Below are 23,880 nucleotides of genomic sequence, written 5' to 3' on the forward strand. Positions count from 1 at the left end.
AGTTGTGTGATAAAATCTGAGGCTGCGAATGGGAGATGAACTGTAAGTCAGTAAGTCAAGAATGTCCCACTGAGCCATCCTATTTTTGCCAGAAGCATTTTCATATCTAGTAAAGGGGATGGACTGAAAGGCATTGTGGTGGAGAAAGCTTCTGGTAGCTGTCTGCCTTAGCTGCTTATGCAGCTGTTTTTCTCTGGAGCCTTTCCAGGGGAACAGTCGCTGCTGTTCCAGAAAATGTGTTGTTTCATTACATTTTGTGCCTGTCTCACGTTGCAGCACATTAAGCCCTATCACTAATAAACACTTGTCCAAATCCATGTAGGATGTGACCCTCTGGAATCAGCCAAATTAGTCCTTGGTGCGCCCCTGTCACTTTGGGTGTTGCACAAAGGCCAGGGCCGGTGTGAAATTGTCTTCTGTCGTAGTCCCAGATCTGCTAACTGTGGAAATGAAGGTGCCTGAGGCGCAGAGCAAGTGATGGAAGAGGATTTGCCATGGGAAAGCAAAGCCTTGTCCCTCTGCATCCTACAGGCAGAGCCTCCTGTCACTGGGTGGGGGGGCCGACAGCTGCCGAGGACAGTGCAGCCTCGAGGGTCAGGGGGCTTGGAAGCATGTGGGGAAAGCCACCCCTTGGTGCTCCTTTCTGGGAGTGTGATCCATGCCTGTAGGTTGGCTTCCAGTTGGTGGTTTGGCTGAAAATTGCGTATGAGCTAAAGGCAGTTAAATAACCTGGGTGGATGGTTTTTGCTGGTTTTTTTACCACTCTCTGTGTGCATTTTCACTGAAGAGTAGCAGTGGTGCTTCTCACCTGGCATGCCATAGGACAACAAAGGGGGTGTGTGTGTCTATGCAGCTATTGTTGAGCTCGAGGCTAAAAATAATATCCTCTTTTTCACCTCCAAAACAACTGAAAGGCAGAAATGAGGAAGTCTTGGATTCCTGGAGTGATTGAAGCTTCTGTCTTCATCCCAAGAAAATACAGGGAGTGGATCATTATTTAACACCCTCTTATTTTCCAGGATTAATGTAATGTTTGGGTACCTTGGGCAGGAGAGGAGTGAGGGATTTAGAGTGGGATGACAACAGTGGGATAATGCACTGGGCTACAACAGGATTTGTCTGTTCTTAACTATGCAAAGAGATGCTGTTTGTTGTATCCCCCCAGCCCCATGCTACTACCAACTGGTAGATTCCTTGAGCATGTAAACGCTGACAGCTGATTTTTTTTTACTTTTTTCAAGGTCAGTGAGTAGATTCTGCTGTGCAGTTATAGCGGATGAGATTTTTTGTGACTAGGTTGTTGTTGAGTGTTATTTTGAGGTTTTTTTTTTTTTTTTTGGTGTTTGTTGTTGTGGGGATTTGTTTGTTTGTTTGGGGGCTTTTTTTTGGTTTGTTGGTTTGGGGTTTGTTGGGATTTTTTTGTGAAACACAGTGGTGGTATTTTTGCCCTTTCACTCCTTTCTTCCAAGCCCTCCCTTGTTTCTGCAAGCTTACTTTACTGTGTGAGAACCAACAGAGGCATTCTGCAAATTCTCAGCTGTTAAACTGCATATGGTTTTTCCAGAATGGGATGCAGGTGCCTGGATTCACAGGCTGCCAGTTTAATAGTGGGGAAAAGGAGGGATTGCAAGAGGCCTCTACATTGTATCCCTCTCCCTTTCCTCGCCTCCTATTTTGAGTCATATATTTGTACATTATATACAGGAGGTCATCTCAAAATCCTGTGCCTGGCGCAGAAGCCATTGTGCTGTTGGAGAGGTAACTTGTGCTGCCATTTAGCTCAGCACTAGGAATATTTCCTGGAGATTTTCAAGGCACGGCCATTCCTAAACACACTCATAGAGAGAAAGTAGCATCTCTTAGAGTCAGACTAACCCCTGAGTGGAATCAAGCTTATGGGACTTACCAAATGCTGTGTGTGTTTGTTAGTACAAGTGAAAATTTCTGATACATTTTAACTGTAGCAGGAAGAAATCCATGAAGTTCTGCTCTATTTCAGTCTGAAGATAAATAATGCATTGTGTACTGTGCTTGGTTATAGCGTGGGACAAGATTCATACAGAAACAATTATCTTTTAGGGCATAGTAAAATACTTTTTAGCAGTATCATAGAAACATAGTATGTACTCAGCAACTTGAGTAAACAACTTTTATAAAATATGCAGGGATTTATTAGTGTTTTATTGTGAAGTGCAACAATGTCCATGCTTTACTTACTAAGTATGAATTTAAGCTGAAATAATCATAAGTTAGTCACTAGGCAACTGTTATTGGCCTGGAAACTTGCATTAGTCTCGTTCAATGGGAATTTTTGAACCCACATTCTTTCTGTAATTTTGCCTTAACGTAGGTGCTATTCTTGAGGAATGTGTTAAATTCAATGAAGCGTCTCATTTGACAGAAAATATTCACATACATCTGCAGGCAGAAGATCAGCCATTTGTACTAAGAGGTTTTCACCAAGAAAATTGTCTTCTCTCAATATTATTATCTTGCACTAACACGGTGTACTCCCAGTAGTAAAACAAGATGTAACATCCAACATGATACTGATTCTTCAGGCAGGTCGCAGAAGTCTCGCCATGATCTTATTCTTTCATAAGCTGCCCTGTAAAACTATACAAGACTCTTCATTTCCAGCTTGAGCAAGAAATATGCAAAAGCTCTTTGTCTGTTCTGTTCAGCAACTGTTACTTGGAATAATTTGTAGGAGATGCTTTGAAAAGTCAAGTTGCCCTTTAGCTTTGTAGGGGATGATCTGGCACTGTTAAAAGGCAGTTGATGTGTGAATAGTGATGTGGATGTCAAGGAGCTGTTGGCATTTGTTCATTCAGGACTGATTGTTTTGAGATTCCCTTATGTGATGCCAGCTGTCACGATCTGTGTTAAATTGCAAGAAATTAGTTTCAAAAGCAGGCCCTGATGAGCCAGGAGACTGGGATAACAGGAGAGGAAAATAAGATGCCATTCAAAGTTTGTTCTAGACCGGCTGCAGGAAGGTTTCTTCCGGGACTTTGTTGGCAAGCAGACCGCTGGGGAGCGGCAAGGGCCCTTCCCTTACTTAATAAAGATAGGAACACAAATATAGTAAGAATTACTTTTGCAAGGGTTTTGTGCTGGTTTTGACCCCAGACGTTTCAAAATTAGATGAAAAAGTGCCAAGAGTAAGTCCTACACCAGCAGTTAGTGTCCTCAATAAATCAAAGAACAAATAGCTCTGTGATGTAGATAAATATGTTTCTGGAGGTAACCATGGATGATGGCAAACATACAACCATTTTTCCTGGTGTCTCCAGGCAATTATGAAGTTACTTTGTCAGTGGTGACAGGAGGAGGGGAGAGGGCAGAATCCTCCTTAAAATTCTAACATACTGTGTTGCAAAGCACCAGGAGGAGGGAAGGGTTTTCTGTGTGGGTTTTGTTACTTGGCAGGATCCACTATGACTAAATCTCCGAAGACTGCAGTTTCTTTTTATTTTTAATTTTCTTTGAAGTTGCATTTATTTATATATAATACCGTTTGTAAGTGAAAAAACCAACCTCGCGTTATCAGACCATGTAGGGGCTTTATTTGTGATGTGTTTCCAACTGCCTGCTCAACATGCCTGGAAAAGCCCATAGCTGTGAAGGCTCAACGGAGTCATTCACTTATCAGAGCCCAGAGTCCCCATGTTAATCACAAGGAGCATGAGCAAAAGAGTCTGACCCAGATCCACCGGTGATCCTTTTCAGCTGGGCTACAACTGCACTCTGTGGTCTTCCTTTATATTGTTACATCTGTTGTTTTGTTGGTTTTTTTCTTTAATATTCATCATGCAGTGAGGAGTGTTCTTCTGAAATTGTGAATTAAATATGTTCTTTTAAGAGGAACAAAGCCAAGTGGCTAATGCAACAACCTAACTTTAATATCTCTGGTTAACAAAACACTTGCCTAAAGCGAAGCCAAAGCACCTCACAGGAGTTCTTCTTTCAGTGGGAATTTATTCAAATTATTTATTAAATTTAAAAAAGACATTTTTGCACTTTTATAATTTGGATTGGACAAAAGTCAGCACCAGATACTTTTTGCTTAAGTTGTTAAATCTGAAAACAAATGATGGCCAAACCAAAATAAATAATGACTCTATTTTCTGAAATTGCAATGTAATGGGAACCAGGCTGGAATCCAGCGAGCTGCAGATAGAGGCTGTGCTTGCTTTGAAGCTGCAGTCACTGTCTGGCTCTGTGTGCGGGATGCACAGGAGCGTGTCTGGCCTCTGACATCATGGGCTTGGATTTGCAGCATGGCTGTGCTGGAGCTCTCCCATCCTCCCAGACCCACCTCAGATCTCCCTGCTCCAGCCACTGCAGAGCTGGAACTCACGGCATGGATTTTGTGAAGCCTGTGGGGGTTTGGAGGAGTGGAGGGAGTTTGTAGGAGGTAGGGAGCAACAGCATTGTCCAGCTATAAGACTGTTTCTAATCAGTTTTTAGTAATCAGTCAAGGAAATGTAAGCATGAGATATGCTTGGGGTTTAATTAGTTTGCATTCTGGAAATCCTTTGTCTGTTAGTCTGTGAAAAATTACAGCTGTCAACTAAAATTTGGGCAGGAATCCTCTGTAATCATTTTGGAAGTGGTTTTTCCGAGGATGCTCAGAAGCATAAGCTCCTAAAATGTGATTGTCCTAAGAGTGAGGATGTTTATCACTGGGTGAAATGGAATAGGGCAGGATGAGTGCCCTGCCGAAGCCAGGACAAGTCTGCTGAGTTCCCTTGGCATGTCCTGCTTTACATCAGTAAGTGAACCAGGCTGTTACATCCACCCTTGCTTGAAAGAGAGTAACTAATCCCGTAAGGCTACTGGCTTATTGTAGGTTTGTCTAACAAATCTAGAAAATGTACACCCATGTCCTCTTTAAAATAAAAAAAGCCTACACTGAGACCGCTTACTTCCTTTCCCCTCCCTTTTACCCAGCTGTAGTGCTGTTTACTGCAAGCACTTGAGAAATGCTAAACGGGGTTAGATGCGCGAGCAGATGCTCAGAAGTGTTTGGCTTTTTTGCTGTTTCTTCTGTTACTTCTCTTCCCCAGAGTCTTTTGTGTCTGCATTAAGCACAGTTTATCCCCTTTTTTAAATAGGCTGAACACCACATGCAAAAAAAATTTTCATTTTCATTGATTTAAATAAATGACTTGTATGCGCTCTCAGTAGTGCAAGTCCAGTTGAATTTCAAGTCATACCAATAGAGTAAGTTGGAAACTCTGTGGAAGTAATACAAAACCCTGTGTCACACTCCTCCTTTTCTCTGCCAGTGTTTAATTATTGGAGGTGGCCCATGTGGCTTGCGGACTGCCATAGAACTTGCCTTCCTGGGAGCCAAAGTTGTTGTTGTGGAGAAGCGGGACACTTTCTCAAGGAACAATGTGCTGCACCTCTGGCCGTTTACCATCCACGACCTCCGGGGACTGGGAGCAAAGAAATTCTATGGAAAATTCTGTGCAGGATCTATTGATCACATCAGTAAGTATCTGAGGGCATGGGCACTGTTTGGAGAAGAGGTTACCAGGATCAGAACGTTAATGGAGACTTTCTTGGTTTGGCAGAAAGTTCATCTGCCTTAAACATGTGCAAGTGCATGTGTGCAACAGAGAGGAAAAAATGGCCTCATTTAAGCAAAGTGACAATAGAACAAGTCTTATGGAGCAGATTTTTTATTAATCTGGCTGGACTTGTTAAACAGTAAATTTTGATTATGAAGTATGAACAATACTGATACTCATTCCAGTACACTGAAGGTAGATAAAACCCTGATCTAATGAGAAAATACACAAAAGTCGGCTATTTTCCAAGGAAATGTACTGTAAGACTTTGTATTCTAAAATATGCTGGTTAGCAGATCCTTTAAATATCATTAAGAGGCTAACCTCTACAAAAGTATTCTAAGAAACTCAAATGAGTTTGCCCACAAGATTGTGCTGCAAGAGGAAAAGGAGGCGGAAGAGAATAACATCCTGTGGTGGTTGCAAAGTTTGCTTTCATTACAATATGGGAAATAGAAATGCTACATGCTGGTGTTAACAATGAATTTCAGTTCTCCAGCAGGCTGGTGGCAGCTGTGATTGCTCACTTATCAAACACATCATTGTCACTTGCTGTCCACAGGTATTCGACAGCTTCAGCTCATCCTCTTCAAAGTTGCGCTTATCCTGGGAGTCGAAATCCACGTGAACCTGGAATTCGTTAAAGTCCTGGAGCCTCCTGAAGATCAAGAAAACCAAAGTATTATTTATCATAATGTAGTTCTGTTCACAGCAACTTCTTTTTTTGTGTCAGGTGTTATGTGAAGTCATCCAAGGCAGCTGAACTCTGTTTAAAAAGAGTAAGAGTTTTTTGCCCTTGTTCCTCAGCCAGCCCTGCTCTCTGCAGTTACAGGCATGATAAGTATCAGTGTGACAGAGCACTGATAAATCTTAAAATACAACCCAGGCTGAGAAGCTGAGGTTTTGCACTATGCCTTCTGGCATGTGTTTGAGGCTTTGTAGGGAGTCTGGTGTGGCTTCTTGGGATCTTCTTGCAAAAACAGATTTTGATTGATAATATAAATATTGAGGATGGATTAAGCACCCAGGGCCTTGTTTTGCTTTCACATTTGGTATAACTCCCACTGGCACACAGAGTCTTATCAGCATTCTTATGCAAGATTTTTAAACAATAGAAGAAGATTTCTCGTTTTCTATATATTTTTTAATATTAGTATTTAGGATGTAGCATCACTAAAATATTTTAAAGTTTTACTTTAATTAAAATACTATGGTATCTCTTCAAAGGGTCATATAATGACAGTAGAACAAGTATATTGGTTTAAGTAGTTGAAGCATATATAATTTTAAAATATGGACAGTACAAACACTTTCACATAATCAGCTTTGTAAAAAGATCAAATTTAGCTTTGTGACTATGCTTCCATTGAATTTCTATTTAAAAGACAATTAAAAGCATTGATGATGGAATGCTGTTTTTCTTTTAAGAGCCAGCTCTTCCTTGCTGTAACCACATGTATGTACTGTCCTGGTAAGGTGGCTGTGGGGTTATTTCTGTGAGAATGAAGTGCTTGAGCATCTTCTTGTGGTGTGGGTCTGAGAGGGAGTTACTGCGTGAGGTGATCCAGAGGATGAGAAATGTACCCTTTATCTTAGTGCCCTTTCCTCAGACTCTGAAATCACTTCTGCATTATAATACTGAAGAATGAATAAATATTACTTGTGTTTTCAGAGACAGGTTGGAGGGCTGAATTTCTCCCCATGGATCACCCTTTGTCAGAGTATGAATTTGATGTTATCATTGGTGCGGATGGCCGCAGGAACACGTTAGAAGGTGGGTGAATGTGTGTTTTTAGACTTATGAGTGGTCTTTACAGTGTCTTGAAAGACCTGAAAGTCAGAGGAGAACACAAAGCAGCAGGTCAGTTTTCAATCCACTGAAGTCTGTGTGGAAGCTATTATTTTTTGTGGTACCTTTTGGTTTTGTTGTTAAGTTGTAGCTCAAAATAAAAGACATTTAATGTCATTACTACTTCTGAGCTCTGTGTATCTGCACTGCCTACAGAGTGCATCATGGTGCCATTGAGCTTGCTTCAGGGTTAAGGAATTACATGATGATTTAACTTGAAGGAGGCTGACAAGATAGGTGTCAGGAATTGCATGGCCTTTGCTGCTGTGCTGTGAATTTGCCCTGTGTGCTTGAACTAATGACCAAAAGGTGGCTGCCAGGTATTTAATGAAGGCAACACAGGCATTGCTTCTTTGTAAATGAGAATGAGCTTCAGAAGTAATTCCTTTAAAAACAATAGCAGAAGATAATAAATAGCTCTAAGGTGTGTGGGAGGAGAAGGGGGTAAATGTTTCCTGAGCTTGAGTCACTGCTGAGAATTCAGACCATCTGAGCTGTGGTTCTTAGAGAGACCCTGGCTAAGCTGCTCCTGCATCACACCAACAAACCTGTTACTTAATGATGTATTTCCCTTTTAACTCTAATTATATCCATGTTAGTTTCCGTTCATTAGGTACACTTCGTCCTTTTTTTTATTAGCTTCGTAGTTTGTCTGCTGATTTTTTTATCTGCCAACCACAATGCACTTACAGTTAATACCTTACAATGCTGTACTGGAAATTTCCCTACATTGTTGTTGAGCTGTCCCCCATAAAAGACTGTTTAAATAGTCAGGTACCAGCAAAACCTAATTATTCTTACTTCACCTGCAGACTCCATCGAGAGGTTAATGTTTACCATCATACCAGGTTCTAGGGGAGTATTTGGTGCACTGAAGCTGGTGTTGTCATATCAAATCTTTGCCAGTGAAATAAGGAGAGCATATCAAGAAGCACAGAGACAAAAATTCATAACCAATTTATTTCTTGTTATAAAATACACATATTCTCTGAAGTCATCTGCAATGGGCTAAAAATACTCTAAGGATCCTCTGTCCTACTTCATAATTTAATTACGGATGAGGGGAACATACAGATGGAAAAACTTCAATGTGTGATTGCAAGATTGTGGCTTAGTGGGCTTTTTTCTGTGAAAAGTGGAAGCAAGGATAGAGCAAAGAGCTTCTCAGTCAGTCTCACCTTGGGAATATAACAGTTAAGCCACTGAATATTTTTCAACCCCGAATATCTTTGAAAAATCTGATTAGCTGGTAGTGTGTGCACCTAAGCACTCCTGCAGAGGTTTCTATTTTTCACATCATTCTCTGCTGCTTTTGACTGCTGATCTCTTGTGTCTTTTTTCATGAGCTGTTTACTGCCTATATAACAAATATCTAATTTGCCATTTAGCATATTAAAAATGTCTCCCTCCACTGAATTCGATCTGTTCTATTCCCAGACATGTCCCAAAAAATTTCCATGTTTTTCTTTAGTCATAATTTTTCCTTAACTTCTTCCCTTAGTTCCCCACCCAACCATTTTTTTTTTTATGAGACTTTATCTTGAATGCAGCACAGCTCCAGTTTTGCAGCTGAAAATGGGCAGAAAAGACTCTTTACATTCAAGGGAATTTTGAAGTAATGGTAGAATCTACTGATGATGTGCTGTTTGGTGAAGTGTAGGGAAGATACTGAGCTGCCTTGAGCTGACCCTCCCTGGAAGTCCAGTCTGAAGTTTCCAGTGGTTTTCATTCTTTTCTTTGCTCACCAGGCTTCAGGAGGAAGGAATTTCGTGGAAAGCTGGCTATAGCAATCACTGCCAATTTTATAAACAGAAATACAACTGCAGAAGCCAAGGTAGAAGAAATTAGCGGGGTTGCTTTCATCTTCAATCAGAAGTTCTTCCAGGACCTCAAAGAGGAAACGGGTGGGTGCATCCTCATTTTTTCCACTACCAAATACAAGAGGCAGGAGAGGAGCTCTTTATGTGCCAGGCCACCCGCTTGTTGCTGGTAACATCAGTTTTGAATAATCTGTATAAAAAATTTCCAAGTGATAAAATGCTGTTGATGTCAGAAGCTTGCAGATAGAGGTATCCATTTATGGTACAGTGGGATATTTTTTTAGCTTGGGTGTTGCCACATCATGGCTTGTTTTAATGTTTAAATTTTTCTCAGCTGCAAAAATGTCTGCTATGTTGAACAAATTTGGAAGAGCATTTTAAGGGCCCAGAGATTTTCCCTTAAGATGTGATTTGTTTTGTTTCTATCTGTTCACATGCTGAACAGCTTAAACCCTTTGACAAAGTCTGTGCCCTTCTGGGAGGAGTTTATTCTTGCTTTTTGATGTGTGGAGCTGATAAACTGAGAAGAACTAGAGTCTGCCACAAATACTAAAAACATAAACTGTGAAGTACATCTTAATGGAAAGGTGTTTCAGAACAGTTGTGTTCACTGTCAGTACAATCAATTCTATTCTTGATTTACAGCTGATTCTTTTTAAATTACTGTTACAATTGAAACCAAACCCCCTGGTTAGACCCAATGCCAGAGCCGTAGCAACCCGAAAAACACTTTGTTGCCTTGGCACCCAGTTCTACCTCAGAAACTGTTAATGCTGAGTTAACTGGGTCCCTGGAAGAATGCTGAATAACTTTAAACTGTGCTGAGAAAAGCTCTTGTTGGGTGAGACCAATCTCCTCTCTTGTTTTGTTCCATAGCATTTTGCCCACTAATCCTTCCTCCCAGCTGGGAAAGTGAGTGCATCCCAAGAAGGAAAGGCACCTGTCAGGATCAATCACATGTTGTTAGTAAATGACCCAGACATGGCACTGCACTTGGTAACAAATGTATATCTCTTTTCAGGGATTGACCTGGAGAATATTGTTTACTATAAAGACAGCACTCATTATTTTGTGATGACAGCAAAAAAGCAGAGTCTTCTGGACAAAGGAGTGATTATTAACGTATGTAAAAATGCTGGTTAAACCCTATTTTATTTACTTGGTGCAGAATAAGTGTGAACATCTGCATGAATGTTGTTGCATGGTAAAGAGGGTGTCTGCACACTTAATCACTTCATTCAAGCTCAGGTCACTTGGATCTTACTTTGATATTTTTAGAATTTGCTTTCAGTCAGCTCAAAGTTTCTATAGAGAACTGAAAACAATACTTCCTAAATTTATCAGTTCTGAAACTGGCTGAAGTGGGATCTTGACTCACCTTGGAAATACGTTGTGGGATCATGACACCAGTAAGTAAAAACCTCAATTATTTAAGGGTGAACTTAGCACAGCTATGTCCAGTTTTATCAGGAAAAAAATAAGGAAGCATAAAAACCTACCCTAGGCTAAATTGCAAATTCTCTAAAGTGGGTGAAACATGATAGAAGAAGGCTATAAACTTGATGGCCTGAACTTTCAGGGGTACTTGGGATTTTGAGGTATTTTTCTCTTTTTTTCTTTTTTCTTCTTCTGTAAAATGTAGGGGTTTCTTTTCATTTGTTTCTAGAAAGTGTTATGGCACCACTTAAATTTCCCTTCCTGGAAACCCTAGAGAGGTCAATTTTTCTTGCAAAGTAAGACAGTGCCAAAACAGCCAAGTGTAATTTCCTGAGGGAAGTACTTGTGGGGAACTTTCAGAAGGCCTCTTGGCTTTCTGATGGGACCACTTAGCTCAGTGCTGTGATTCCCTGCCCTTTTGGAGGCCAGGGGCTCCCAGGGCAGAGCTGCTGTCCATGACCAGCCAGGGCAAGAGAGGAAGGGCGGAATCCCTTGGGGGGGAGTGGGTGGTGGGCCCTGGGGTTGTGGGGCTGGTGTATGTAGGTGGGGGCAGTCCTAGGGGTTGTGTGGGGTTTGGAGCAGAGGAGCAGCAGCTGTGGCTCATCAGAGCTGTTTTCCTGACCTACTCAGGTCTGAGTGGAAAAAAAAACCACCCCAGTCTGTCTGGAACAACTGGGCTAATAGCGGTTCTGTGGTATCATCTGTGATTAGGGGTCTCATCCACGATTAGGCTGGAAATAGAACCTGCGTTGTTAATAACCACTGGCTTTAAGTAGGATGACCTGTAAAGGCAGGGTCCTTCACCACTCTGGCCAAAAAAAAAAACCCCAACCCAAAAGGGAGCAACAGAAAAGCTGCTGCGATCCAAATTTGTATGTGGTGGTGTTACTGAGGTGTCGAGTCAAGCCTTGAGGCTGAGCCCCACATGTTACAGCATCAGTAACCACGTCTGTCGTTTCAGACGTGGGGTGCACGTGTGCAGAAAAGCGTTGCAGTGATGTTGATAACATTTTTTGATGTGAGGGAAGTAATATCCTGAAAGTAACACATAATGAAGGAACTGGGAGAAGCTATAATCTTCTGTTGCAAAGAAAGCTGCTTGTTCAGTGTCGGCAAGGACAGTTCCTGCTTGGGGTGGTACCTGTGTTTGTGCATTGGCTTTTTGGAGGAGATGACAAGTCTTGCTTGTTTCTTGTTGCTGTATGGCTCCCAGTCGTGCTGTGAGACTCAGTGTTCCAATTCAGAGAGGATAGTGGAGTGTCTCATCCCACATCCTTTTCTCCTTGCAGGACTCCATTGATACTGAGCTGCTGCTCTGTGGGGAAAACGTGAACCAGAGCAATTTGCTGTCCTACGCCAGAGAAGCTGCTGACTTTGCAACCAACTACCAGCTGCCTTCCTTGGATTTTGCAATTAATCACTATGGCCAACCAGATGTAGCAATGTTTGATTTTACTTCCATGTATGCATCTGAAAACGCTGCGCTGGTGAGAGAGAGGCACAGACATCAGCTCCTGGTGGCTCTCGTTGGAGATAGTTTGCTTGAGGTATATTTTGGAATGCCTTCCAAGTAGTATTTTTAATTTTTTAATTTTATTTCCTTTATCCAACCATTCAGTCTACCCTCCAGTATAAAATGTCCTCTTCTATATCTCCTGAAACAGTGGTACCTTCTTTGGAATAGACTTTTTTTTTTCTTTTATTCCTTTCTCTTTTTTTTATGCCACAGTTTGTCATAGCTGGCAGCCTCTGGCTGAGATCCCATTTTGCTTTATGCAAGTTGTGTTTCTGTCTGAAAACCGTGAGCTCTGTGTCCTCAGCTTGGGTGCATGGCATAATTTTCCTGAATTCCATCATAGACAAAAACTTGATCCAAATTATTATTGCAGTCTCTTTGCCCTAGTATGTTCCCTTTTTTTCTTCCTGGAGTGAAAACTGTATTCTGCAACTTTTTTTTTTTTTTTTTCATCTCGTGCTGGCAGCTTGAGGCATTTGAAAAAAACACTCCAAAGCAAATTTAGATGAGAAGGGCACCTTTTTTTTTTCCCTTTTTTTCCTTGAATAAATCTTGAGGCTTTTTTTTTTTTTCTCGGCCTTTACCTTTTGAGGCTAAGAAATTTGTTTTTAAATATAGAAGTTTAAAAAAAAGGAAAAACTGAAAGAAGTAATCTTTTTTCCTTACCTAAGACTTAGAGGAGAGACACATTTCAAACCTGCAAGTGTTGCCTGTGTTGCATTTTGACTCTTTCTGGGCTATTTTTCCAAGACAGTATGAAATCTTAGACTCCAAATTCGCATTGAAAATTACCTTTGTAATAAGAAGTTAAGAAATACAAGGAGTTAAAGTGTAAATGCTTCTTACAGCCCTTCTGGCCAATGGGTACTGGCTGTGCAAGAGGCTTCTTGGCTGCCTTTGATACTGCGTGGATGGTGCGGAGCTGGGCTCAGGGGAAGCCCCCGTTAGAGATCCTGGCCGAACGGTGAGTGCTGCTTTGGTCTCCAGCATTTCCAGTGTTTCAGAGAGCCACAGCAGTGGTGGAAGGCAGTGGATTTCAGAATGCTATCAGGAGAAATATTACTAGGGTTTAAATCACTGATTTGTATCACTTAATTAAATGTGATCCTTAAGGAAATAAACCAAAGAGACCTTGTATCAAAAAAACAAACCTCCAACCATCTCAACACCTGGTTTTTTATCATAAAAATAAAAAAAAATCCTGAAAGGACTCTAAATAAATTCTTCAACACTAACCGCTTTCAAAGTTGGTCTCTGTGATTTTAACTCTGCAGTTTGGCTTAGTGGTGCTCTCTTTAGGCTGATAAAATGTGGCAAAGGAGAATTGTTATAATGCTGCACCAGAAGCTTTTTTTGACTGGAGCAAAAAATCTGTTGTTAAGTACAGCAGCAGTCCCGGTGTCACCATGGTCTGATGGTTGAAGTTGCTGACTCTGGTCCTGCTGGCAGCCACCCTGCTCTGCTACAGCTGCCCAGGCTGTTCTGGGGCAGATATGTAATAGGAATAGTCATGGTTGTGGTAATGCAAGCAGGAGCTTTACTAACTGCAGCACTTTGAGAAGTTTTAAGATAGAAGCCTGTGGGATGACTCAAACACGGCCTAGTCCCAAATGGAAAATTGAACAGCATAGTAAAAAGCTGTGGTGGTTATAGGAATTGCAGGATGACAGGATTTAGTGCTGTTATGTGGTAAAGAAGTTACTCCTTGAGTGGATGTTAAAGCAAAACCAGATGACTGGATGATGTAACCTCCTTTTTTTTTTCTTCCTTCTTTTTCTTGCTCACTTCCTGCCTCAGGAAAATACGGCCATAAGCTCTAAGTGTCTGTTTGCTGTCCTTTTTCTGTCTGGCATCCTTCTGTTGAGTGGGGATAAAAAATGGGATGGATGCATTATGCATTTAGTCTGTAACACTTGTCCTGGCAGAATCAAAATGAGGTTCAGGCAGCTGCAAAAAGCCCCCAACCTCTTTATATAATAAATATTTATTTTAATACATAATTCTTGCATCTTTTTCCTCTGTAAGAGAGAGCATTTATCGACTCTTGCCTCAGACAACCCCTGAAAATATTAATAAGAACTTTGACCAGTACACCATTGACCCGGGAACAAGATACCCGAACTTGAACTCGAGCTGTGTTCGACCTCACCAGGTCAGTACTTAAAAGGCTTGCTTGTGAAATCAGTTCTTTTTTTGTCTAGGATAAATAGAGCTGTGAGGAGTGTGTAAACAAAATCTTCAGGAGACTCCTTAATTCAGAACCAGCTGCTGATAAAGTTAACCTGGAATCAGAACTTGTTTTTTTGTCTGACGTTATGCTGGTAATTGCTTTTCCTTGTAGGTGAGACAATTATATGTTACCAATGAGCTACAGCAGTGTCCTCTTGCAAGAGTGAGCTCCATTAGAAGATCAGTGAATCTCACAAGACAAGGTAAGTGGCATCTCCTGTTTGCTGTGGAGACATTTGTGGCTTTCTGGGCATGCAAAAACTGACTGAAATGTTTGCTCTCCTGTTTCTGCAGAGTCAGATATTCGGCCTAACAAGCTTTTGACGTGGTGCCAGAAGCAGACAGAGGGATACCGAAATGTTAATGTCACTGACCTGACCACCTCCTGGAAAAGTGGCCTCGCTCTGTGTGCAATCATCCATCGCTTCAGGCCTGACCTCATGTAAGTGACATCTGTGGAGCTTGTTGGGTGAGGCATTTACCAAAGTGTAGTGTAAGACCAGCCACAACAACCCTGACACTCCACAGTCCCCTTCTATGGCTGCTTTCTGCAAGGAGGTGCACACCACGGCTGGGTTTGAGGGGTGGAGAGGGTGGGGTTGGTTTTGCTTTGTTTCTTCTTTATGTCCTTGCATACCATTTAAAATGAAATATAAATGCTTTCAAGGAGCTAGGAAGGCTTTGAACCCTATGACTGATCATGTTTGTGGGAGTCATGTGTCTATTTCAAATGAAATTTGCAGTGCCGGGGGAATGTGTAGAGCTGTGTTCCTGGATCCCTGGAGACAGGTTTTCAGTGTCCTTTTGAAACCACAGCCATAAGGCCCAGTCATGTGTTACAGAAATACTGGGTGAACCTGGAGTGAGCCATCCTCCATGTGTTGAACTGGTTGCTGTGACATTCAAGTAGGGAAGTGCTGGACAACTGCCTCTCCCCAACTTCCCGGAAGGTGGCTGTGGCCAGGTTGGGGTTGGTCTCTTCTCCCAGCCAACAACTGACAGAACAAGAGGACACAGTCTTAAGCTGTGCCAAGGGAAGTTTAGGTTAGACGTCAGAAAAAAATTCTTCACTGAAAAAGTATTGCGTGCTGGGATCGTCTGCCCAGGGAGGTGGTGGAGTCACCGTGCCTGAACGTGTTTAAAAAAAGACTGGATGTGTCACTCGGTGCCGTGGTTTAGTTGATGAGGAGGTGTTAGGTCAGAGGTTGGACTAGATGATCTTAAAGAAAGGTCTTTTCCAGCCTAGTTCATTCTGTGAATCTGTGATTCTGTGTGACCATGGAGGTGGAGGTTTTGCACAGCTCTCTGTCCAGGAGAGCGCAGAGCCCTTTCGCGTGGGCACAACAAGGGCTGGCCCTTGAAAATTAACTGCCCTAGGGACTGAGTGTAAGCCAGCATTCCCCTTTTAGCAGTGCTTCTGGGGCCCTAGTGCTGCATGACCAAACTTCATGCATCTGAATATTTTGTAATGTCCCTTAGATACAAGGGGGTCAGTGTGTAACAGTGTCAGGAAATGGCAATTGCCAGCACTGCTGGGTGCAGTCAGTGGGGTGACTCTCTCTCCTCACCTGTCTCCAAAATGCAGTGGATGCATTCTCTTGTCTTCCTACAGAGCTTTAGGAGTCACACATGGATTACTGTCAACCTCCCTTTATTGTGGATAAATGAAAGGAATGACTGAGCTCTTTTATGAGGTGTGATAAATTGGAAAAAATAGGAGCAGTACCTAGGGTGCTTGTTTGTACAGTTTTGCCAGAGGAGGAACTGAGATTTTAAGAGTAGGATATTTTTTTTTGCCTTGGGTTAGTTTAAAACAATTAGAATTATGGATGTTTTTGGGGGAAAGGGTGTAGAAAGCAGAGTAATCTTTGCTGCCTGTGGAAAACGTGTTCTCTACACTGCTCTCTACAAAGTTGATAAATTTATCTTCCTGAGCTAACAGACCTCCTGCTGTTTAATTAACATTGTGTTTGGGTTTTGTTGGCTTTTTGTATCCAGTGAGCCTGCTGTAGGACTTGGCCAGATAAAAGCCAGGCAGGCAAGAGAGGTGGCTGCCAGGGCCAGCCCCCAGCTCCAGAAATGGGCAGTGGGTGGGTGAGAGAAGAAATTCTTTGGAGAATCAAAAACTCACATTCCGTTGTGAGGAGAAAGAAACTACCCTGCCTGGAGCTTTGTAATTTATTCACATGTTTATTTTAATCATGAATTTTGGAAGCTGTTCAAAAGATCAGAGTCTTAGAATAGGTCCCATAGAAAAAGGGATTAGAGAGTGGATAACAGAGTTCCAGATGTGTGATGTACTTATTTAGTGCACTGCTAAATTCGGTTATGACCTGGACAGGAGGTCCCTGCTCAAACTGTGTGTGTAAACACCTTAAAAAAGGAAAGGTGGTGCCTGTGCATGTGTGTGCACACGCACATATAACATGCTGCTTCCATAGAGTGCTATCCTAAATTTAGTCCTCCTGGCTTTGATGATTTACAGAACTAATTGAACCTAAGTAATCCGTTCCTAATGGATGAAGTCTGTAGTAGTTCAGCTGTATTTGGAGAAGGAAAAGGTTTCTTAGCACTTCTGAGGAAGAATTGCATTTCTCCATAAATTAGAGGATCTTTTTTTGTGGGACTGTGTCAAGATCCAGTTCAGTGAAAAAGCTTTTAAATTACATTTCTGGCAAAGCCAGTATTTCTCATAATGGGATTTGTGTGAGCTCGTACCTTTGGCATTGTGTGGACTCTATAGCTTTGACCTGGGGAAGTGCCTGTGCCCTCATTCCTGGTGCTGCCCTGCCCCTCTGCCACGGGCAGGCGAGCACTGTGTGTTCCCAAAGGGACAGAGAACAAACGATGCCCCCGTGTTGTGCCCGCAGCGACTTCGACGCGCTGAACGAAGAGGATGTGGTCAAGAACAACCAGCTGGCGTTCGACGTGGCCGAGCAGGAGTTCGGGATCCCCCCTGTGACCACGGGCCAGGAGCTGGGCTCGGCCGGGGAGCCCGACAAGCTCAGCATGGTCCTGTACCTGTCCAAGTTCTACGAGCTGTTCCGGGGCACCCCTCTGCAGGCAGTGGGTAAGGCACGCCCAGTCCCTGCAGGTTTGGGAAGCACTTCATCCAGGCTGCTGACGAGCACTGCTCCGGAGCCAAGAGTCCTTTCCCAGCTGAGCCTTTCTGGCATGCCTGTCTGCAAGAGTTACCTTGGGCTTAACCAAGGAAAGGGGGAAAAACTTGATTGAAGACCAAGGTTTTGTGGGTCCTTGGTGGTTTCAGAGAACAGGAGCAGCTGGATAACTGCTGCTTGACATCATGAAGGTTGTGTATCAAGTTGTTGGTGTGATTTCCTGGTAGGGATGACTGCACACAGCACATTCATGCTTGCGTTTTAATCTTTCTTTTTTTAAAAAAGTCACCCTACATTCTATGTATTTACTTTTATTTGCCTGTGTTTCTTATATATAATTGCTGCCAGCACTCGGCTGGAAAGCTTTGGCTTAGTCAAAATAATTTAAAACCAAATCTAAGTAAATATCCTAAGCAGTTGTTTTTTGGACAGATGCTGCTGAGAAGCAAAATGGAGAAAATAATGATCTTGGTTCAGCAAAATCATCAAATTTCATCTTTAATAACTATATCAATTTAACTCTACCAAGAAAACGAGTACCAAAGGTAAGTTGTGAAGGAAGACTTGCCCTCTGATTTTTTTTTTTTTTTTTGGAAAGATGAAAATAAACTTTCAGGCTCAGAAATAAGGGGTTTATATATACACTGCTATAATTTTCTGGGCTATTTCTACCTGTAAGAAAAAGATTCCTGTAGCTCTGTATTCCTGGAGTTAAATATACAGCCATTCTATTATATACCAGTTCAAATAATCATCCTGGGCTAGACTGTTTATTGATTGGGAGGTAGTGCTGCTTTTTCAAAAAAGCAGTGATGTGCATGGTTTGTGGATGCTGTCAAGGTTCTGAAGGAAAGCTTTCCAGCTCTTACAGAAGAGTCCTGTAATGGTAACAAACAGTGGGCAGATTGATCAGCAGCTCTGGGATAACAATCTCTTAGTCATGCCTGTATACTTTTCTCTCTTGGTCACTTATTAATGAAAACTTACTGACAGGCCCCGTTATGTCCCTCTCTTATAAAAAAATCTATGCCCATACATGCTATGATTAAAGACTTCAGAATCTTGAACCTTTACAGAGGCCTGAGTTAACACATGTACACATCTACTGCATTTCTCAGTATTTTAATATACTGCTTTTTAAATTTGTTGCTCTCTTGTCTTGTAAAAATGTGATTTCTTTTTTCACCTGAAGAATTACTCTAGAATTTCCAGATACTTCCTGTGCTGACTTTTGTCTTGAATATTTTCCATCCACAAACACTTTCTCAAAACCTGTGGACAGTCAATTGTCCAGTAACTTCATATATCCTTGTTAGGAAATTATTTTTCCCTGCCACCCACATATACACGAAACCAAGTGACATGGTTCCCAGATAGTCAAACAGTGAGAAACCAAACAGGCAAAATAAACTTTGCTTTTTCTTGTGGGTGACTTCTTTAGAAAAAAAATCTTTATCATGACCACAGTGTTGTTTTTCAATGAGTTGTTTGCAGAAGTAAATAGACTTTTAGCAGTGGGGAGAGCTTTCCATTACAAAGCCATACAGCCTCTGATTAACCTCCTGTCATGAAATAAGCCTCCTGTCCTAGCAGGAGCTGTAGTTCTTGGCAGTACATGAAAGCACGAGGTGATTTGCTTGAAGGGCCCCTCTGGTTTCACGCTGCAGGGGCTCGTTGGAAATGAGAAGTGGAAGTGGTATTTCCCCAATCAGCTTGGGAAACAAGGCATTCTGTGTGAGGTTTTGCAGCTCTGTCATGGATAGGGTGTGAAACCAAGCAACATGGGTTAGGGTGCTTGGGTTAGGACAGCCTTGGGAGTGCCACAACCATCTAGCTGGGAAATGAAGCTCCTTGTAAAGCACCTGCTTGAGTTCAGAGTTTGGCTGTGTCTTCAGTTTTACGGTTCTTTCCCCTGCAAAAAGTGGTGCTGAGCATTATCCAGGTGTATATCTATTAAATGTTCTATCCAGGCTTTAGGAAAGCACAGAGTGCTGCTAACTGAACTTTCCGTGGCTTGTAGTTTGTCCTTTGATTTGGCTGGAGGAGGGATCCTTATCTGGGCACAGGCTGTGAGAGACCAGGAAGCAGGGCCTGGAGCTGGTTTGGCTGTAGCTGTTCTGGCAGCCTGTGCTGAGCTGGATCATGTTTTCCATTCTCCTCTGAGTGTCAGCCCGGCTGGAGAGGAACTGAGATTTCCTGTGCTCCAGACTAATAAATGAATGGAGGTGTTTACACAATACGGGGTGCAGTCCTTTTGGAGTCCTGCTCGGCAATTAAATTGCTTTGTCTTTCACTTCTTTGTCAGCATGTTACTGAGAGTCCTTTATGGCAGGTTTCTGAAAGGCAGCATCTTGCTTGCTGCATTCACTCAGGCAAATTCTGCTTTTATGTGGCACAGGCTATTATGCAGAATACATTGTGCTGCTCTGTGTTCACCCTTTCTGGGTAGACTGAAGACTATAGGTGGTGCAGAGCTGGGTTATACTGAGCTGCTGCTTGAAAGGCAGTGTAGCAAAGCAGATAAAGTAATCAAAATATTGTCATCTGATTCTTTTGGTGTTTGCCCAGAAGTTGTTTGGGATTACTCGTACTCACTGCATAATGATTTATTGCAAACAGTCTATATGTAAAAAGGAAGCCTGCATTCTTTGATCTTTCTCTCTTTATTCCTTTTTGGGTTTTTTTAAGTTGACTGAGCAGGCACTGAGTTACAGCATGGGCAAATGCAAATAATTGGAATGTAGTTTGTTGTTCATAAATTATCACTGTATGAAATCTTCACGACTGAATGTTACAAGAAGTGATAAAAATTTCCAAGTATTGACTGTTCTTCAAGTTTGTGCAGACTGAGTATGAAATATTACTGATTTTGTAATGTCTAGTTGAGTAAAATAATGAAATATGTGCATAGTTCGAGCACAAAAGAAGCAGTTTGGTTGCTTAAGTATTGTAATGTTCAGCCATAATCAGGGAGGTGAAACTTAGAAGGGAGACAGACCTTTAAGACAGTCAGTAATTGCTCCAAAAAGGAAGTATGACTGTGCTGTGAATTCATGATCTGCGTGCAGATAGCTGGGTTAAGAGAGATTTGGGGGTTATAGTGAAAGAGTGAGGGGTTTTGTTACTTCTGGATTTTGTTACTTCTCTGGAAAACAGTGCAGTCTAGCTGAAAATTCACAGAATAACTGATGCTGTAAAACCTTTTTCTCCAAGGATGTGTTAGTGCTTTATGAATTATAAACTCTCCAGTACTGAAAGAGGGAAAGATAAACACCCGAGTTGTAAGGCTTGTGTTCAGCAAAGTGTACAAGCATGTGTTCTCACCCATTAGAGTCCAGTGAGAGCTCTGGGACAGCCAGGGGCTATGGGACAGCCTTTACTGACCTGACACCAGCCATGAGGAGCAATCCTGCTGAGCTGGGGGGTCTGGCAGGGCAGCAAGACCCCTTATGCTGGCACTGCTCACCTGTGTGTGCCTGGTTGAGCACAGGCCAGACCTCACCTGGCTGGTGATGGAACTTGTTATCCTGGGAGGAGCTGCTGGGGTAAACTTGGAAGCTGCTGCAGTAATCCAAGGAACTTGTTTTGGCTTTGCCCTTTCAGGCTGAAGGGAAAACGGAAGAAAATGAGACGAACAAAAGGCGTCGGAAAGGGCTCTTCGGTGTCTTCGAGGAGGTCGGTGTTCCGTGGTGCCCACCTGTGTCCAGCTCCTTGATGGGCACCAGAGCTGAGGAAGCAGTGGGAATTGGGGGGCCTTTGGAGCTTGGCAGGAACAAAAAGCCTCTCCCCTAAAACCTTGAATTTACTGTGGCATGCACTAAAGAAGAGCTGAATTAGTTGAAATCATTTGGTAGGGAGTAGAGCATTAACTGAATTACACTAGTTTTTGTTCTGACACAAGAACATTTAAGGTATTGGTTTTTTTTTCCTTTTCCTAACTCAGCTATTTAGACAATTTTTAATTTGAAGAGTTTGCATTGCAGCTTGGTTTCTATCCCTTCTCTGATTAGTTACCTTTGTGACTCTGTTTTATGAATAGCAGCACTGATTAATGTTCCATTTTACTGTACTCTGGGACCCAAGAAAATATTTTTGGTGACTTTTGCACGCTAAACATGTCATTTTTAGTATACTGTAGACTGTATTTCCTTTCACCCTTTGCTGATAAGGATGTTATCTCTCTCCTCCTCTCTCTTCATGAGTGTTGTAGGAAACCTAAGAAAAACACAGTTTGTTGTTTCCTTGCAGACTTCGGGTTTTCCAAGCCAAGGGACAAATGCTGGGAAAGAACAGAGTGATGGCAGAGAAGGAACGAACCAGAACAAAGTGAAATCAATGGCAACTCAGCTGTTGGCAAAGTTTGAAGAGAACTCTTCAAATACAATTTTGCGGAGACAGGTAGGTCATGGATGAACATGAAAGTCATCTCTGGAATTAAACTGTAGTCCCTCCTTGTGAAAGTGATGCAGATTTCCAAGGGAAGAAAGGGATTTGTTAGGTGTTCAAATGGGCTGCCTTTTTTAATACTTCATGCAAATTAAAAGTATTTCTCTCAATTCTTGGTGAACAAATACAACTCATATAGATTGACTAATGTGTATATGATGTATTATTGTGTGTTATAGTGTCTAGAAATCTCATGTAAGTCAGCCTGTAGAATTTGTGTTATTTGGAAGTCTAAGCTGGCTGCACACAGTATTGCAAGAAGGCCTGTTGTTGCCTATATTCTTCAAATAAAGGACACCGCATATCCTGTGGACTCTTTCTTTGTGGAAAATCTAGGAAGCGTTAAAAGGGAACCTAATCTTTTGCAAGATAACGTCTGGCTGCCATTTCCATTGCAAAACTAGGCAGAGTGGAACGCACTTGTGCATTGTGCAGTGTTTTCATGGTTTGTTTCTAGTGTGACTAGAGGTGTTTTAAAAACAATCCCATGCTGCAAAGGTAGGGATGAGAAGCTAAAAATCACACTTCAGCCAGAAATAGTTTGAATCAGTAGAGTTTGGATCTGTCACCTGAAAGATCTGAAGGAAGGAGATGAGCGAGGTGTTGATGTTTTGACAAAGATGGTGGCTTAATTCTTTTTCCTTGTATCCATTTGTTTATTTAAATATTTAGGTCCTCCAGTAGTGTAGGCTTTATAGATGTCCAGTGACTTTCTCTGTCCTTGAACCAAAGTTGTTTGCACACTACCTGGTTCCTTTCAATGCTCTGAGCTTTCTGTGTGGTATAAGTGGCCAGAGATTTCCTTGGCCATGCTGAAGGAAGCTATTTTGATGAAAAATTCTTTTAAAGAATACTGAACGTGTTCAACTTCAAGGATATATTTGATGGTAGAAGTTGCTAATAAAATGGGTGGGTGGCAAAAATCTGCAGAACGTGTTGTTAAGCTTCATAGTTGTGTCTTTAAAAGCAGCTTTTATTTCTTTCTGCCTCAAAAACTCTTTGAATCCTATTTACTGTCTTCCTTTTTTTTCCTTCACTCTGTCTTTGCAATTTTAAAAATGCTTTACAAGGAGCTAACAGATAGACCAGCCCTGCTCTCTTCTGAGCCTCCTGTTAATCCTCGCTTTGCTAAACCCTTGGATCCGAGCCTTCTTCCACCTCAACCAAAAAGGCAGGTAGGAAGCTCAAAATGGGTAACACCTGGCAAGCACAGCATTTCTCTTACTGCTGGGAACTCACTGTCATTGCAGAGCTACACAGTATACAAAGCCATGTTTGGATGGGGTCTGCACAGAGTTCACAGACACATTGAGCTGAGAATTGTGAAAAGCACATTAAAAGTTTAAGGCTGTTTTACGCCTGCTTCTCCAGATGAGAAAACTCTCTGAAAGTGTAGAAATGCCCTGAAAACATAAGTGTTGATTTCTATGTTATCACATCTAGGCTTCAAATTGTATAAATGTAATTACACAGCTACATTGAACATGTGAGAAAACTACAGCAGTACCTGAAAATTTGTGCATGTACTCGATGCTTTGGGCTATTGTAATGATAAGGCTAAGACAGAAACCTGGCAAAAATGTCTAAGATAAAATCTTGAGCATTGAAAAGCTGATATTGATGCCCAGGTGTTTTATTTCTGTAAGCAGAACTTGTGATAAGAATTTCTGCTGAAAGCTCTTTTGCAGCATCACAGATATGGGGAAAATTTTTTGAAGACGTAATCTAAATTTTTCTCTTAGTATTTTCAATGAAAGCAATCTCATCTCAAACAGTATTGATACTGACTTTACATCAGAGTTTTAAATCGAAGTAAACATCCTGTAGTGGCATTTCAAGAGCAGTCTGCAGTGAAATGAGATCTGTATTGCATGTGGAAATC

At 41.8% G+C, this 23,880-nt stretch overlaps 1 protein-coding gene across 6 annotated transcripts in view; it reads left to right on the top strand.

The window, feature by feature from the left end:
- The window catches only part of MICAL2 (microtubule associated monooxygenase, calponin and LIM domain containing 2), a 118,057-nt gene that overhangs the window by 36,147 nt on the left and 58,030 nt on the right, over window positions 1-23,880 (top strand). For 5 of the 6 annotated variants that reach the window (XR_004240640.1, XM_032111133.1, XM_032111135.1 and 2 more), the window contains exons 3-17: window positions 5,295-5,502; window positions 6,145-6,261; window positions 7,255-7,356; window positions 9,180-9,335; window positions 10,273-10,373; window positions 11,978-12,235; window positions 13,053-13,168; window positions 14,230-14,356; window positions 14,546-14,636; window positions 14,728-14,875; window positions 17,304-17,503; window positions 17,985-18,097; window positions 21,156-21,227; window positions 21,801-21,950; window positions 23,069-23,173. Coding sequence is in view for 5 of the 6 variants with exons in the window: in XM_032111133.1 (XP_031967024.1) it covers window positions 5,295-5,502; window positions 6,145-6,261; window positions 7,255-7,356; window positions 9,180-9,335; window positions 10,273-10,373; window positions 11,978-12,235; window positions 13,053-13,168; window positions 14,230-14,356; window positions 14,546-14,636; window positions 14,728-14,875; window positions 17,304-17,503; window positions 17,985-18,097; window positions 21,156-21,227; window positions 21,801-21,950; window positions 23,069-23,173 (2,064 nt within the window). In the remaining variant the exon portion in view is untranslated. The remainder of the gene's footprint in view (window positions 1-5,294; window positions 5,503-6,144; window positions 6,262-7,254; window positions 7,357-9,179; window positions 9,336-10,272; window positions 10,374-11,977; window positions 12,236-13,052; window positions 13,169-14,229; window positions 14,357-14,545; window positions 14,637-14,727; window positions 14,876-17,303; window positions 17,504-17,984; window positions 18,098-21,155; window positions 21,228-21,800; window positions 21,951-23,068; window positions 23,174-23,880) is intronic. The other variant, XM_032111134.1, reaches the window with a different exon arrangement.

The sequence above is a fragment of the Corvus moneduloides genome, chromosome 6 (assembly GCF_009650955.1).
Source record: "Corvus moneduloides isolate bCorMon1 chromosome 6, bCorMon1.pri, whole genome shotgun sequence".
NCBI classification, from domain to species: domain Eukaryota; kingdom Metazoa; phylum Chordata; class Aves; order Passeriformes; family Corvidae; genus Corvus; species Corvus moneduloides.